The 16,896-nt window shown below is 32.7% G+C and overlaps 1 protein-coding gene and 1 long non-coding RNA gene across 7 annotated transcripts in view; one reads left to right on the forward strand and one right to left on the reverse strand.

Annotated features, from left to right (window-relative positions):
- Positions 1–16,896, forward strand: part of FMN2 (formin 2) — a 426,622-nt gene that overhangs the window by 171,744 nt on the left and 237,982 nt on the right. For all 4 annotated transcript variants that reach the window (XM_031966950.1, XM_031966953.1, XM_031966951.1 and 1 more), the window contains one exon: positions 4,138–4,225. In XM_031966950.1, coding sequence (XP_031822810.1) covers positions 4,138–4,225 — 88 coding nt within the window. The remainder of the gene's footprint in view (positions 1–4,137; positions 4,226–16,896) is intronic.
- Positions 1–16,896, reverse strand: part of LOC116423367 — a 158,728-nt gene that overhangs the window by 124,077 nt on the left and 17,755 nt on the right. The window lies entirely within an intron of this gene.

The raw sequence follows: 16,896 nt of genomic DNA on the forward strand, positions 1-16,896 counted from the left end.
GTTTGAATACTATCTCAGTTATTTATTAGCTATTAGACAATGTTATCTCTTTTAGCTAACAGTTAACTGTGTTACCCTGAATAAGTGATTTTATCTTTTTCTGCTTCAGTTTTCTCATATATAAAATGAGGATAATGATAGCACTTAGTTCCAAATGATGTGATTTAAGAGAAAATGATGAGGTCTTGAGTAACTTAGTGAGTAACGTGGCAGAGAAAGACTGAAGCATCAGGGAAGGACAGTAACTTAGATCAGTTTAACCATATGGTCCTACCCTCTATTCTTTCTCCTTCTTAGAGCTCTTATAACTCTTTTAGGTACTAAACTCCTCTATAGATTTAGTCTGTATATCCTTTCTCCTGATTGTGAATTCCATTAGGGAACTTGTTTTTTCCATCATTAATTGTTAAAACACCTTTCCTTACTAACTATATGCTCTCCCAACTCTATTTCATATTTATCATTTCTAGTGTCTATTATATCTCTTCATTTTATTATAACCTCTTTTCCTAAATAAACCTATGTTTTACCAAAGAGAATAGTCATTTTAAATTCTTCACAGGATTAAACCCCCAAACTTGGTGACTGTCAACATTTGGTGCTAAACCCCAAACTTATCAGCAATTGCTCTCCTAATTCATATCATTGAGATGTTTGAAAGGGGGAAAATAAGATAATATATGCCAAGTGTTTTGCAAACCTTAAAGATGAGCTATAATTATCTCTTTTGAATTTAAAAGTTACTGGGATGAAGAAGATGGGGAAAGGTTAGTGAAGAGAAAAATAATATTTATAGCTAATTTCAGTGATCTCATTTAGTATCTGTATAATAGTGGCCTCTCCTACATGTGTGAGAGAGAGACAGAGACAGATAGAAACAAAGAGATAGACACAGAGAGAGGATAGGTATTGATTGATTGATTGTTGGGCTTATGCTATATGATCAGAAACAAATTTGGCATATAGTTTGATTATCAACTAACACTGGGACCTTTTTTTAGCCCACTGACAAAATATTTAGTTTCCTTCGTATTTGGAAACTTTTTTCAAAAAGTCTTCTAGGTCTCAAGCTGAAGGAGTTTTGAAGTTTGTCTGATGTTCTTAGATCTTCTAGAGATTTGATTACTCATCTTTTGGTGTTTTTCATTGCAATGGCGACAATAGTCTGTAGCCTGTAGGCCTAGACTTTTGCTTAGTATGATTGCTTTTACTTCATTTTCACTGTGGGAATTACTTTAGGCACACATGTTAATGGGAATGTTTAGTGAATTAGTACTGTATTGTATTACTTTATAAGTAGCTTATTTGGAAGGTGAAGTAAATGAATGGGAACTTAAGCAATTTCACTCTCACCACAGTTCCCTCTTCCCTACCTCCCAAAGTGGTATATACAAAGTATGGCTAAACAAAATTAGCTATGTCTATTCCTTTTTGACACATCAATGAGCTCTTGTAGAATGTAACTTTTGTGAAAATAAAATGGAAATTTTCTTTATTCAACTTTTTTTTTTGTATTCTCTATAATCAACTTCAGAAACAATAGATTTGATACTGTCCTTTGTTTTAGTAATTATATGCTCATTTACAAGGAAGGAAGGAAGGGAGGGAGGAAAAAAATTACCCCCTGAGGAAGAATTGACTTCTGGAATTTATTCATGAAAAAGATATTGATGTTTATGTTTATTCATGCAAAAAATAGTACACCTTGGTATTATTTCTAAATTTAGAATTTGGGTGCTGTTTCTTTAAAATATGCAGGAAGCTTTTTTTAAGTGTGCTAATTACATTATTGCTAATTTTGTTTTGTAATTTATTAATCTCATTAATAAAAATTATCTAGTCCATTGAGGGAGTTACTAATAAATACACACATGCATATATACATATATATCCTTCCCGGATATTAATCCTGCTTATTTCATTATTCATAGACAGGAACAATTGGGCAGCTAAGTGGTATAGTGAATAGAGTGCTGGAGCTGAAGTCAGAAAGTCTTATCTTCCTGAGTTTGAATCTGGCCGCACATACTAACTGTGTAATCCTGGGCAAGCCATTTAACTCGGCAAAATTTATCTGTATTTATCTGTAAAATGATCTGTAGAAGGAAATGGCAAACTACTCTGGTATTTCTGCCAAGAAAACCCCAAATGGGATCTTAAAGAGTCAAACATAAATGAGCAGAAAAAAAAAATCTTCAATTTTCTTTATAGCCATCATATCACATTTTATGACAACTGCCCAAGTTTTCTCACCTAGAATAAATTGGACTCACTTATAGAGACATTGAATGTCTAAAGTATTTTATCCAAGACATGTATTAATGTGTATATTAGTGTCGAAATGTTATATGGGAGATATGAAGTAGAATGAACTATAAATATTAATTTAAAGTGCCTCAATTGAAATTGCTCAAATTAAAGGTCTGAAATGGGCAGGGGGAGAGCACTAAATACAAATGTATATATTCCTTTTAGATTTTGATTTAAGTTTTTTTGGCAAAGTAGATAAGAAAGAAGATACTGTTCTTTTAAAGTTAGGGAAATTTTCCAGAAGAAATTATTACATTTTGTTTTTCTAAAGTTAGATTTTTATGAAAGTAAATTTTTTTTGTTTGTTTGTTTTTTTTTAATAGGATATCTTTAGTAGACCTACTGGCTTCAAACTCAAGTAGTTTATAAAAGTTTGTAACAACTTCCTCAGTGAAACTCAAGAGATTTAATTACATTTGCAAAAAAGCCAAAAAGAAAGAGTTTGCCATAGATTTTGTGCTTCACTCTGCTCCATTTACTACAGCAAAATCTGTATAAAGGGAGAGATGTACTGTGGAACATTGTCCCTTTGCCAGAAGAGGCTTTTTAACCTTAAATTTCACAAAAGGGTTATGGTGTTGTGGTTGATCATTTTGAATTTTTTTTCTTTCTTTATTCCCCCTCCTGGGAACCACGAAAGCTATTATTGCAATTACAAATATTGTTTCGCTTTGTGACTTTGTATGACAGATGGCTAAGATTATTTTATTAGTTCTCTGATTGACCCAATTTCAACCAAAAAAAGTAAAGTTGGTGGGCAATTATGATAGCTGTTAAGGCAGCTGTCACTTCTGGTAATTTGATCTTAACTGTTTTTCTTTCCCCCAAGTGTTTTTCTAAGCAGCTGTAAAACAAAACATCAGAGAATTAGTAAAATCTTGAAGTGCCATGAATATGGCTTGCTTCTGGAGTAGAGGAAACTTATAACTGAATATATTGATGAAAAGCATATACACACACGTATACAACATGAAAATGCAGAATTTCCTATACAAAGTATTTATATAGTTACATTTTATGTATTTATATATAAACATACATACACAGAAATGCTCATGTGTGCACATAAATATGTATGTGTGTGTATGGGGGTGTGTGTGTGTGCGTCTTTTTGCTTTATAGAGATTCCTTCATCACTTTTTTAGGAAAATTCTGCTGGGTTCTTTGTGAAGAATTTTGAAATCCGATATAGCCATTGGTGTGGTAGATGGAACTCTATTATTTCTCTGGAAAGTTTTAGCCTGAAATGTATGAAGAGTACAAAAATAGTGGCACTGCCAGCAAACAGCAAAGTTTTTGAAAGTATTACATAAAATGGAGTCTAAATCTGCTCTGAGGGAAATGTCATAAGACAACAACTTGATGGGACATTTTGTTTTTTTCTTGCTGATTTTACTTGTCCCGTGTTACAAATGTCTATATTAAAAAATGAACTTTTTATTACTATCTCAGGCACCAATCCAGCATGAATAATAATTGATATCCTGGAGAATAAAGCAATTACCCAAATGTTTGGGATGATAGTTGTTGATTACCCACTCTCTTGAAAGAGTAGGTAGAATTTATGAAATTGAGACTACTAATAAATTGCTCAGTCATATATGTGTGTGTGTAAGGGCTGTAAATAAAGCAAATCTCTCTAAATATAACATATGACAATAAATCCTCCATATAACATATGACAACGAGTCCTTCATATTTTAAGCACTGGCACAAAATTGTTTCTTTGCTAGATTGTAAGCTAGTATTACAAAACAATTAATAATAAGCTTGAATTGCAAATTAACTCCTGGGTTTTTTTCTTCTTTTTCTTTCTGTTTTGAGCAGGTTGTCAAGTTATTAAGCAACAAAAGATCACAAGCAGTTGGAATACTAATGTCAAGCCTTCATTTAGATATGAAAGACATACAGCATGGTAAGTACAGACAAATTCAACTTTAAAGTAGCATGTCAGAGTTGGTGGTATAATTTTTTATGTCATTGTATATCAGCTAACTTCTCTATTTCCCATTAATATTATTGGATTATGTCGTTATGCATTTCTAATAAACAGTATTAACTTTCTCTCCTCATGGTGGCTTTTCCCCCTTTTTTCTTTTTTTGTCAGATAAATCAATGTGTATGTGTTTATGTGTGGTGTGTTGAACTTCAATGTCTTTAACTTGTAAAGAACCAGATTCTTATCCTTCATCATAAGACTGTTTTTTTTTTTTTAAGGGGGGGAGGGAAGGAGATGGACAGAGAATGAGGAGAAATAATTTCACTTTTCACCAATCCCAGGCAACATATATATTATTAAATTCAGTTTTGTTTTCCATGATTTCCATGCTTTGCTAGTGATATTTAGAGGAAGAAATCAAGAATATTGAAGAATCTACTGGCCATGCAAGGGAAATGGTTGAAGGAACTAAGGATGTTAGTCTAGAAAAAAAAAAGAGAGAGTAGCATGTCTTCAAATATTTGAAAGACTATGGGGATGGAGGATAGGACCTTAGTAAAATTGCTCTCATGTGTTTTCAAGAATAGAATGAAAGCAAATGGGTGGGATTTATAGGAATGTATGTTTTGACTTGATATCAGGAAGAGCTTTCTAATATTAAGAGCTATACATCAATGGAACAACTCCTGAAATGTAGTGAGTTTTCCATCCCTGGAAATGTTTAAGCCATTGCTGGATTTTATCAGGAATGCTGAAAAGGGATTCCAGCATTGGAGAGAGGATTGAACTAAATGACCTCTAATGTCCCATTCAATTCTAAAATTTTATGATATGAATTGGAAATCCTTCTGTAGAATTAAAGGAGAAGTGACTCACAGTCAGCAAAGGAAAATTATTCTTTATAACAGTGAGGGAATTTTCATAGCTTTTTATATTAAGAATCTGCATTTACCCCATACTCAGAGATAGGTACAATGCAAGTTTCTTGTCTTTTTGCTATCATAGCAATAGATTACTTTTTCACACAAGTATCACAGATGGTTTCTCAGTATTACCCACCTTATGTTATTGCTGGTGATCCACACACATGGAAGCAGTAATTTCATGACCTTTTGTAATTTCTTTTATGTTGTTTTTTTAACTTAAATCTTTAATTGGGTTTATAAAATAGTTTCTATGTTTAGTGTTAAAATCACATTTATAAATTTGAAAGGGTTTTGCCTTCATTATATTCATAATTGGCTTTTAACCTATAATTATGCATATTAAAAACTAAGCATTTCTTTGCATCTCCATCACATCCATGCTAAAGGATATCAGTGCACAAAGGTGAAGAGAGGAATTAAATTTATAGTCAGAAAGTCTCTTAAGCTACCCAAAGGCTCAGAATAGATTTAAAGCAGATTGGACTGTCCTGTGGAGTGCCAGCCTACCTATTAAATAAATATGGTTTCAAGTACAGCACAGACTTTATAAATCATGAAAATATTTTACTGGCTTTCTAGATTACTCTGTTTTAAACATGAATTCTCTTTGCTGGACTTAAAATATTATGTGGAATAGTTCATAAACAGCACAATTTTGGTATATTCTGTCAATTGATGAGTAACTCTTAATCACAGTTTAAGTTTTTATTAAATTGTTTTGATGGTGAAGAGACTTCCTCAAGCTGAAACATTTAGGGTGGTAGTCATAGAGCAAGACGCCAGGGCTGGCGCCAAGAAGTACTTGGTATTTCTAAAACTGGCAGATGTAGTCCAGTTAAGTCATAGAGTGAAATCTGAAAACAATGATATGGTCCTTTCCTTCAGTCAAATATTCAACTTGGTTTGAGTTAATAATGAGAACCTTATGAACAAAGGAGTCCGCCTAACATCTGTGTCTGTGGTAAAGCCAACACAAGTTCATTGAAAATTTGCTAGCTTAACATGCAACACTAACAATAACATGGCATGAACGTCAGTAGTTGATGGGGTCATACAGTATTATACTTAACCTTTATCCTATTAGAATAAGAAGTGTTTGCTCTTGTCTCTTCTAAAGCTTGCAAACCACTTTGCAAGGAACGGTTGTATTAAAAGGCAAATGATCATTTTGAAATAGATTTGGCTTTCTGTGAAAGAGGTACTTTTAATTCTACCTTGTTTGAGGCAGGCATCCTTATACATATGAATGAACTATGGGTTTACCTATACCTTTTTATTTAATTTGACATCTAGAAAGCTATTCTTAATTTGGGATTAAGAAATCATTGCCTTTTAGAAACAATGAATTTCAAATATTTTCCATTCTATAAATGGTTTCATAGGAATTGTGGAGTTTTTCTGAGATTCTCAAATTCATTTGTGTATCAAGCATTGTCATTTTGCTGTTATGTTATTTTACTAAAAAAAAAAAAAAATCTACCATTCTCAGGTTTAGGATACTAGAAAGGTCCTTATATGCCAAAAAAAAAAAAAGTTGGGAACTACTGATCTATACCATATTTCCTCTCTCAAAAATAAACATATATCTTATTTTAAAAGGAATATAATGTCAACTCATATCCATATAATGTTTTAAGTAATATAAATTATTTTTCCTAAAAGCATATTGAAAATAAACTATATGGGAAATGTTATAACGCATTTATTTTATTTCAATATTCCTTAGGCAAAAACAAAAGCAAAAAAAAAAAAAAAAAGCTCAAAGTTAAATCAAGTGCCTTATTTCAATTTGATTTATTTTATACAATTGTATTTGCTAATAGCATTGCCTAAAAGCATAAATACCCAAAACATGAATAGCCTACTATGACATGTTCTATCTATAAAAACAACAACAACAACAACTGAATGTTGAGACAGCTAGATGGCTCAGTGGGTGGAGCACCAGCCCTGAAGTCAGGAAGATCTGAGTTCAAATCCAACCTCAGAACACTTAATGCTTCCTAGCTGTGTGACTCTAGGCAAGTCACTTAACCTCAATTGCATCAGCAAAAACCAAAAAATAAAAGTAAAAACAAAAAAACAAAAACCTGAATGTTATTTCTATTCCACAACACCATTTATAAGATGATATAAAAAAAAAAAAAAAAAAAAAAAACAACAAAAAAGAAAAACCACAAAAACAAAATTCAAAAACCCCTTACAAAATGTAAAGGGGACAATTGATTTTGTATAGATTTGTTAATGTGGCATTAATTATGGCTAAGCCAATCTTTTTGCCCTTTCACTGCAGGAGACCTTTCACTGCATGTGATCTCATGAAATAATGGGATTGGGAATCAGGAGATCTGGGTTCTACTTTTGGCTCTGCCTTTAGTTTAGTTTAGTGAACTTATAGCAAAATACTCTGGACTTAAGGTTCATTATTTGTAAACTATCATCTTGGGATAGCATATAATCTTTGATTTCTTTCACTTGCAAAATTATTTGGCTAATAATGAAAATGATGATGATAATGATAGCTAATATTTATATAGTACTTTATGGTTAGCTAACAAAATGTTTTACATTTCATTTGATCTTTTTTGGACAACCCTGGGGCATAGGAGCTATTATTCCCATTTTACAGATAAAGAAATTAAGACTAGAGCTTAAGTGACTTACTCAGTATTATACAAGTAGAAAGTATTGAGGCAAGATTTAAATTGATTTCTTTGTGACAGGTTCAGTTCTATATTCACTACTCTAGCAAACTGCCTCTGGTTCAATGATGAATTCATTGTTAGTCAGACTGAAGCCATAGTCTTAGTTAATAGCCTTAATCTGAACAGTTAAGTCTTTGACAAATCACTATTTTAATGTTTACAAGATGCTTAGGTGAAAGTAAGGATAAAAAAAGCTTAGAACTCAAGATTATTTGTGCTTTTATTATCTCTTGTTTGAACTACTGTGAACATTTGCTGGTACTCTGGAGTACCAAGGAATTTATTGCACATAGCATGGGAACTTAGGTGTGTGACCCTGGGCAAATCACTTAACCCTGTTCCTCATATATAAAATGACTGGAAAAAGAAAATGGCAAACCACTTCAGTATCCTTGCCAAGAAAATCCTAAATGGAGTCACAAAGAATAAGACACAAATGAAACAACTGAAAATAATAAAATGGGAACATGCAAGGTAAATATCATTTAAGTCCCTTGCTTATGGTTGGTTGGTTGTTGTCATTCACTCTTAAAATTAAGTTTGCTTATTAGGAATCTATTAAATGTTTATTGAGATAAATATATATTAAATTATCATTTCGTATGCATTATTTACCTAAAATATGTGAATTGTCACTTACTCGTATGTATTACATATGTACTTGTTCACCATAAAGTTGGCCTTTTTATTGTTATGGTTATTTTTATCTTAATATGACTCTTGACATTAACATTGATTATTAACTCACTTGGTATACTCAGAACTCCCTTGGTATAGTGGCAGAGTAGTTTTTAGATGTGGTTATTTGTATTGGTAGATAGATAGATGGATGGATGGATAGATAAATCAATCGATCAAATTGACTTAAAGAATACTTATCTCTGTCTCTGTTTCTGTTTGTCTCTTTCTTTCTTTATATGTATGTATGTTTATATATCATGTATTATTCTATTAGTTAATCTATTTATACCTCTCTATATAATTAGATACTTTGCACAAATATTGTAAGTAAAAGATGAGTTGGTCCAGAATTAAGCAGAAGGAGGCATGTGGACTAGTTCTATTTGAGAAATTTCACATTGCCTTCAGTGAACCCAAATTTTTCTTTAGAACAAAGGCCTGTCTATTTAATACTTGTATTCTAATTAGTGTTGTGGTATGGGTACAAGTCATGAAACATTATTGTCTTATAAATGTTAAAAATGAGAATCATTCAGACAAGTGGAGAAATTCATGATGTGAGAAGGCTATAATATATAACACAATACAAATGAACTACAAAGAAGAAACTGAAAAAAAAATAAAGTGTGAAAATAAAAGCTGAATACTCTCTATAAACACTACGTTTACTGAGAACTATTTCTTCTTCCCTTCTTTTCATCTCAAATCATTTAGATGTTTTTGATTATCTCTTACTTAAGTCTGTCTCACATGAAGTGGTAACCCTTCTCCTTACTAAAGGAAATCTTAATTGCACAAGTGATCCCATTTTATCCCATCTCTCCCAGTATATTGCCTCTTCATTCTCTCCCTGTCTACTGGCTTCTTCTTTCCTGGATATAGACATGTCTATATCTCTTCTCCCTTAAAAAATTCTCACTTGATTCTTTGAACCACTAATTATTGTCATATAGCCAACCTTTTTTGACTGAACTTGAAAAGGCCATCTACAGCAGATGCCTCCATTCTCAATTCTACAATTTTGGTTTCTGACCTTATCATTCAATCCAAAACTTTTTTCTGGAGTTATCAGTGATAACTTTTTAATTTTTTTCTTTATTAAAGCTTCTTATTTTTCAAAACATATATATGGATAATTCTTCAATATTAACCCTTGCAAAACCTTGTGTTCCAATTTCTTCCCTCTTCCCCACTCTCTCCCCTAGATGGCAAGTAGTCCAATATATGTTAAACATAGTAGAAATAGATGTTAAATCCAATATATGCATACATATTTATACAAGTAACTGGTTGCATAATAAACATCAAATCAAACCAGAAAAAAATGAGAAAGAAAATAAAATACAAGCAAACAACAAAAAATGTGAAAATACTATGTCAGTTCTCACAGTCCTGTCTCTGAGTGCAGATGACTGTCTTCATCACAAGACTATTGGAACTAGTCTGAATCATCTACCAGTGATATCTTAAAAGCCAAATCTGATAGCCTTTTATCAGTTTTTCTCCTTCATCTCTTTGCAGGTAACTGTAAATCATCTTCTTGAGACTGTCTCATCTAGATTTTAGAAATACTACTTTCTCCTGGTTTGCTCCTTCCTATCTGACCACTATTTCTCTTTCTCCTTTGTTGGATTTTCATCCAAGTTAGGTTGCTATCCATGAGTCTCTCATAAGACACTATACTGGAATCTTTTCACCCTCTATAGTATTTCACTTTGTAACCTAATTAGCTTCCATAAATTCAATGATCACCTTTATTCTCACAATTTTCAAGTCTATTTAAATCTCTCTGCTAACTTCTAGTCTCCTTTCTCCAACTGACTATTAGATACATAGAACTGGATGTCCTTATTTTCTCCCAAATGCCCCCTTTCCTATTACTTTTCATGGTACTACCCTCCTCCCAATCCTCCAAGCTCACAAACTAGGTGTAATATCACTTCCATATCCAAATTGTTGCAGAGGTCTGTCAATTTTACCTTTGTAAAATCTCTTGAATATGATCTCTTCTTTTCTCTAATACTACCACCACTCAAATGTAGTACCTCATCTGCTCACATCAGGACTTTTACAATAGCCTTCTGCTTGATCAGTCTGCTGCAAGTCATTTTTTACTCCAATCCATCATCCATTAGGCCAACAGAGAGATTCTTCTAAAGTTCTAGTCCCACCATGATACCCATTTTCAATCAAATAGAAAGTCTTCTGTTTTGCATTCAAAACCCTTCATGCCCCACCCATCCCCTTCCAGTATTTTTATATCTAAATCCCCATCAACCTATTCTTTGATATAATAACACTGGCCTCTTTATTGTCACTTGAACATAACACTACATGTCTCAGTTCTGGGCATTTTCAATGGCTATCTCCATGTCTGAAATTTTCTCCCTTTTTATTTCATCCTTTTGTCTTCCTTCTAGTACCAGCTAAAAACTTCTTCAGTTGGAAGCTTTTTTCTCAAATCTTCTTAAGTCTAGGTCTTTCTCCTCCATTGATTATTTATTTAATTTAGTATATAGCTCATTTGTGCATAGTTGTTTGCAAGTTATCTTTTTCCCATCAAATTGTGAACATTCTGAGGATAAGGGTTCTCATTTACCTTACTTTGTGTTCCCAGTTCTTGGCATTTTTATATTTATTAACTTATTTATTTATTTTTTTTTTTGCTGAGGCAACTGGGGTTAAGTGACTTGCCCAGGATCCCACAGCTAGGAATGTTAAGTATCTGAGACCAGGTTTGAACTCTGGTCCTCCTTATTTCAGGGCTGGTGCTTTCTCCACTGCGCCACCTAGCTGTTCGTGATATTTTTAGACACTTAATAGTTATTGGCTGATTGACTTAATATTTAAATATTTACTGTATTAGAAATTTGAAATGGAGGTTAGACAATATGGTAGTTCTCTTGTCATCTTTTGGGTAGCTAGGATAGGAATAAAAAAGGAGAATTACCTGGGATGGAATTGAAACTAACTGAAATGTGGAAGAATTACTAATTTTTTAACACTCAAAATTTGTTTCCCATTTGAGGAGAGTTCAAACCACAGGGTGGCACTCTGAGGCTGAAGGACTGATGGGGTAGGCCCTTAATGAATTACAATTAAAGAGGGAGAATTATATTGTTTTACTATGACTTCTTTGTTTCTTTGTATCTTCTAATGATAAAATAAAGTCTGCTCTGTATCTTCAATTCATAGGCATTATTTAATATTGAGTGCCTACATGGAGCTGGAAACCATTATACCCACATTTGTGGAGACCTAGCTGCAAACTCCATTTGGGCTATATTCCTTTTATTTCCCTAATTAGTTATATTTTTCTGAGGGAAAAATGAATCAAATAACGATAATTTTCAGAATCTTAGATCCTAGGGTAGTGGGCCATGGGTTTACACATGTATAATTCATATGTTTTAGAGAAGGGGAGGAAAAAACGTAGATTGAACCTTTGCAAACAATGTTTACTAGCTTTATACTCTAGACATTTTCTGGCCTGCTTTTTTGGTGGTGCTTTAACTTTGGCAAAGGTAGACTCAATCAAAGCTTATTGATTTTATTGACACCCCTCTCCCCTGCTCCCATGTGGGTTTGTGTAACTGAATGTGAAAATTCCTAGCAGTGAAAGATACCAAATATTCCACCAAGTTTTAATTTTTTATGTAAAAATAAACAAGCATGTCCATCTCATTAGTGTGTACATTTTCTTTCATCTTCAATAAATGATAAAATTATATGTAGACCAAAGAATTGTTTTAAGATCAATTTCTTTATGATTTGTTATCATTAAATGTTTGATTTGTATACCTATTTTATATATCTTTATGCCTGGGATTGCATTAAAATTTCTTGGCGACAAAAGAAGTCATTAGTGGAAAAAGTTTAAGAATTCCTAGACTAAATGTCCAAAATATTTTCTTCTAATATTAAGAATTTCTTGATTAATATATTTTTATTTCATTTAATTTTCCTGTTAAAAAATTATATCATTTCTCTTCCATTGCCTTCCAATCAAAAAGCAAAGGTAGCAAATATGAAAATTACTAGCATTCCTGGTGCTTCTCTGCCCACTTGCCTTTTGTAGGAATTCATCAGCAATTTCTACCAGTGATGAGTAAGATAGGCATCTCTACAATGATTTCTTCCTTCAACTATAACTGTAGGATTTCACTGGAAGCAGGTCTGTTGGTTTGATGGACATTGCCCTCCTCAAGGTTCCAGGCTCCATAATAATGTTACTCCAATGATTAGCATTTGGAGACTTGTCAAACACTAGATAAACAGACTCATCTTCTTCTATATATTGTATATCTATTATCTTCTACTGATTGATCATGCTATTTAAAAAATATAGTACCAAATTATTTTATGATTTAATTTGAGTTCTGTCTCTGTTCTTCCTTCTGACTTCTTTCATTGTTTTCCCAAAAATTATTGAACTTTTGTTCTTCCAGATGAATTTCATTATTATATTTTCTAGTTCTCCATAGTAATCCTTTGGAGGTTTCGTTGTGATGACAATGAATAAGCAAATCATTTTTTAGTGTTATCATTTTTATCATATTTTATTGGTTTATTCACTTGTAATTAACATTCCTCCAGTTTTTGTCTGTAATGTTTTCCATAAAGAATGTTTTATAAAGATATTCATAGAACTGTGTGTGTTTGTGTGTCACAGATGCCTGATTAATATTTGAATCTCTCACCCATTGCAATTAAAAGCAGTAGACCTTTCATTTGGGAATGGACAACCTAGTGGTGCCATATCTTTCCTTTTTTAATTCATCTACCATTGCTAAATGGAGGCAGGTTGGTGGCTTAGCCAGTAAAAACTAAGTCTGGATTCAGGAAGACCTGAGTTTAAATGTGGCCTCAGATACTCACTAGCAATGTAAGTCACAACTTCTCTTTCCTTTAATCCACTGAAGAAGGAAATGGCGAACAACTGCAATAGGTCTGCCAACAAAACTCTATATAGGGTGAGAAGAGTTGGAAACTTCACAAAAAGTGGAAAACAATCATTGCCTGTACTTATCTATTGTTTATTTTATTTTATTTTATTTTTTACCAATTTAGAATAAAATTTAAAACTGTGAATATATAGTATTCCCAAATGTCTAAGTTCATTTTTAAGCCACTAAAAGATGAAAGATAATCTATTAAAGCTTAAAATTGCCCTTAGATTTGGAACATTCTGTATTTGTACTTTTATTCTAAATCTATGGAGAGTAATTTCTTCTGCCTGTTTTAAACCTGAAGGATCAACTCTTACTGTCTTTATAAGCCATTAGCTCATTGGAATGCTATTTCTTGGTAATAACAAAGTAGAAAAAAAAATGCTTGTATTTATTCTTTGCTCGTTAAGGTTAATTATTGGTTTTTCAAAGGCCCTTCTGATGTGGTAAGAGTACCCAATGAGGATAGTAAACATGATGTTAGATTGAGAACAGAAGTACAGATAACAGTCACAGTATGTTGATTTTTGATGTACTAGGGGTTTTCTTGTTATTAGCTTTATATCCATATTATTCTGTCTGCTCACATGACTATGACTCTACTTTCAGTAGTTCAACACACTGACCCGGACATTTGCCATATGACACTTAAATGATCTACCAGTTTCTACCTTTCTCTTTCCAATAGTACTGTCAGTGCAATTTTCCTAAAGTATAGATCTGATCAGATCATCTTCCCTCCTCCTTTTGCTCAAGAACATTTGATGAGCACCTATTGTCTCTGGAAGAAAATACAAACTCCTCAGGTTATCATTCAAAGCTCTTCACAATCTGGTTCCCGCCATATGGATTTATTCTCATGTCATTCCTTATTCCCATTCTCCAAAATGGCCTATTTACAGTTGCTAAAATCCAGTGTTCTATCTTCTAAGTCTTTGATTATACTGAAATGCACCCAAAAAATCATAGAATTTTGATTTTGAAAGGAGCTTAGAGGTTATCTGATCTGACCCATGATTGAGAAATCTTAATTATAAGATAATATACCTGCCAAGTACCTTCCAGCTTTTTGTTTGAAGGCCTGCCATGAGAGATATACTCAACACCTCCTGAAATATTACAGACAGTGTTAAATTGCTCTAATTGTTAGGATTGTTTTTTCTTACTACATTGAACTTAAATGCTTCTTTGCAACTTCTCCCCATTCCTTCTGCTTCTTCCTCATGGGGAAGTAAAATAAATGTATTCCTTCTTTGGGGCAGCCAGGCTTTAGAGCTATAGTTCTTTCAATAGATTTTCCTATGATATGTAACCAAGGCCCTTAAATATCTTAGTTTTCCTCTGTATTCTCTCAAGTTTATTTATTTGTTTTAGCTCAATAGTTTAAATTTTATTGATATGTTTAGTTTTATATTACATTCACAGATTACTTCTGCTTCAAGGGAGAACTCTTTTAATAAAGCAAAATAGCTAAGTAAAAATAATAATACAGTGATATCTGAAAAATACATGTAAAAATTCACATCTATAAGAGTCCTATTTCTTGATGAAAAAATAGCAAAAGAAAACAAACATATTTCTTTCTCTCTCCTGCCTTTGTCTCCAATGAAAAAGAAAGAAAAAAAAACATTTCTTATAATTAAGCAAAACAAATTCCCTAATTGTCTAGATATAAAAACATATAGCTCATTCTGCAAGATCTAATATCTCTGTAATGAATTGCATGCTTTATCATCCATCCTCTGGAATCATCAGTACTCATTGCATTTTACAGCTTTCAGAATTTTTTTTTTCAATGTTGTTACTGTTGTATAAATTGTTCTACTCTTTTGGCTAATTTCATTTTCATATACATCTTTGTATGTCTATTTGAAAATATTCATTTCCTCATTTCTTATAATACAATAATATTCTAGTTTATTGATGTTCTTCTTCTTAAATTGTAACTAGATACAGTACTAGAGCTGTGATTTTACCAGGGTAAAGTAAAGTAGGATTTCACGTATCTTCTTATTCCCGTAAGCTATATCTGCCAATATAACACAAAATTCTTAGCATATATTGTTTCATTTTGGTACATATGATGAACCTGTGAATTACCTGATATCATTATCCTTATTTTCGAAATGAAAAAAACTTGGACAAGATCACACAATTAATAAATGTCTAAGGCTGGATTTGAACTCAGCTTTTTCTCATTACAAACCAAAGTATTCTTTCTATTGCTATTGTAAGTAGCTTCCCTTAATGCTTTGACTTTGTCTAGACACTATATAAATGTTAATTGCCATTCTACTTATCCTTCTCCACTTGGATAGCTCCTAAAATGCCATCACAAAGAGTTACCATGACTGAAATGACAGAAAAACAACAATGCATGTGATGTATTTCACTAAGTCTTTAGAAATATCCCAGTTGAGCCACACACATAGGAAAAAGGGGCTAAGGAGCTAGATATCCTACCAGAAGGAAATTTGACAGATTTGTTATCTGAGGTTAGGTTCAATATTTAACAAGAAAATTAGACTTGAACAACTCTGAGATACCACTACACACCTCTCAGGTTGGCTAAGATGACAGAAAAAGATAATTCCGAATGTTGGAGGGAATGTGGGAAAACTGGGACACTGATACATTTTTGGTGGAATTGCAAATGAATCCAACCATTCTGGAGAGCAATTTGGAACTATGCTCAAAAAATTATCAAACTGTGTATATCCTTTGATCCAGCAGTGTTTCTATTGGGTTTATATCCCAAAGAGATCTTAAAGGAGGAAAAGGGATCCACGTGTGCAAAAATGTTTGTGACAGCCCTTTTTGTAGTGGCAAGAAACTGGAAACTGAATGAATGCCCATCAATTGGAGAATGGCTGAGTAAATTATGGTATATGAATGTTATGGAATATTATTGTTCTGTAAGAAATGACCAGCAGGATGATTTCAGAGAGGTCTGGAGAGACTTACATGAACTGATGCTAAGTGAAATGAGCAGAACCAAGAGATCATTATACACTTCAACAACAACACTATATGATGATCAATTCTGATGGACTATATGATTATCAACAATGAGATGACCCAAATCAGTTCCAATTGTTCAGTAATGAAGAGAATCAGCTACACCCAGCAAAAGAACTATGGGAAATGAATATGGACCACAACATAGCATTTCCATTTCTATGTTATTGTCTGCTTGCATTTTTGTTTTCCTTCTCCGGTTATTTTTAACCTTCTTTTAAAATCCAATTTTTCTTGTGCAGCAAGATAACTGTAGAAATATGTATACACATATTGTATTTAACATATACTTTAACATGTATTAGCATCTGGGGAAGGGATAAAGGGAAGGAGGGGAAAAGTTGGAACAGAAGGTTTTGCAAGGTTCA

This window comes from Sarcophilus harrisii, chromosome 4 (genome assembly GCF_902635505.1).
Source record: "Sarcophilus harrisii chromosome 4, mSarHar1.11, whole genome shotgun sequence".
Classification (NCBI taxonomy): Eukaryota; Metazoa; Chordata; class Mammalia; order Dasyuromorphia; family Dasyuridae; genus Sarcophilus; species Sarcophilus harrisii.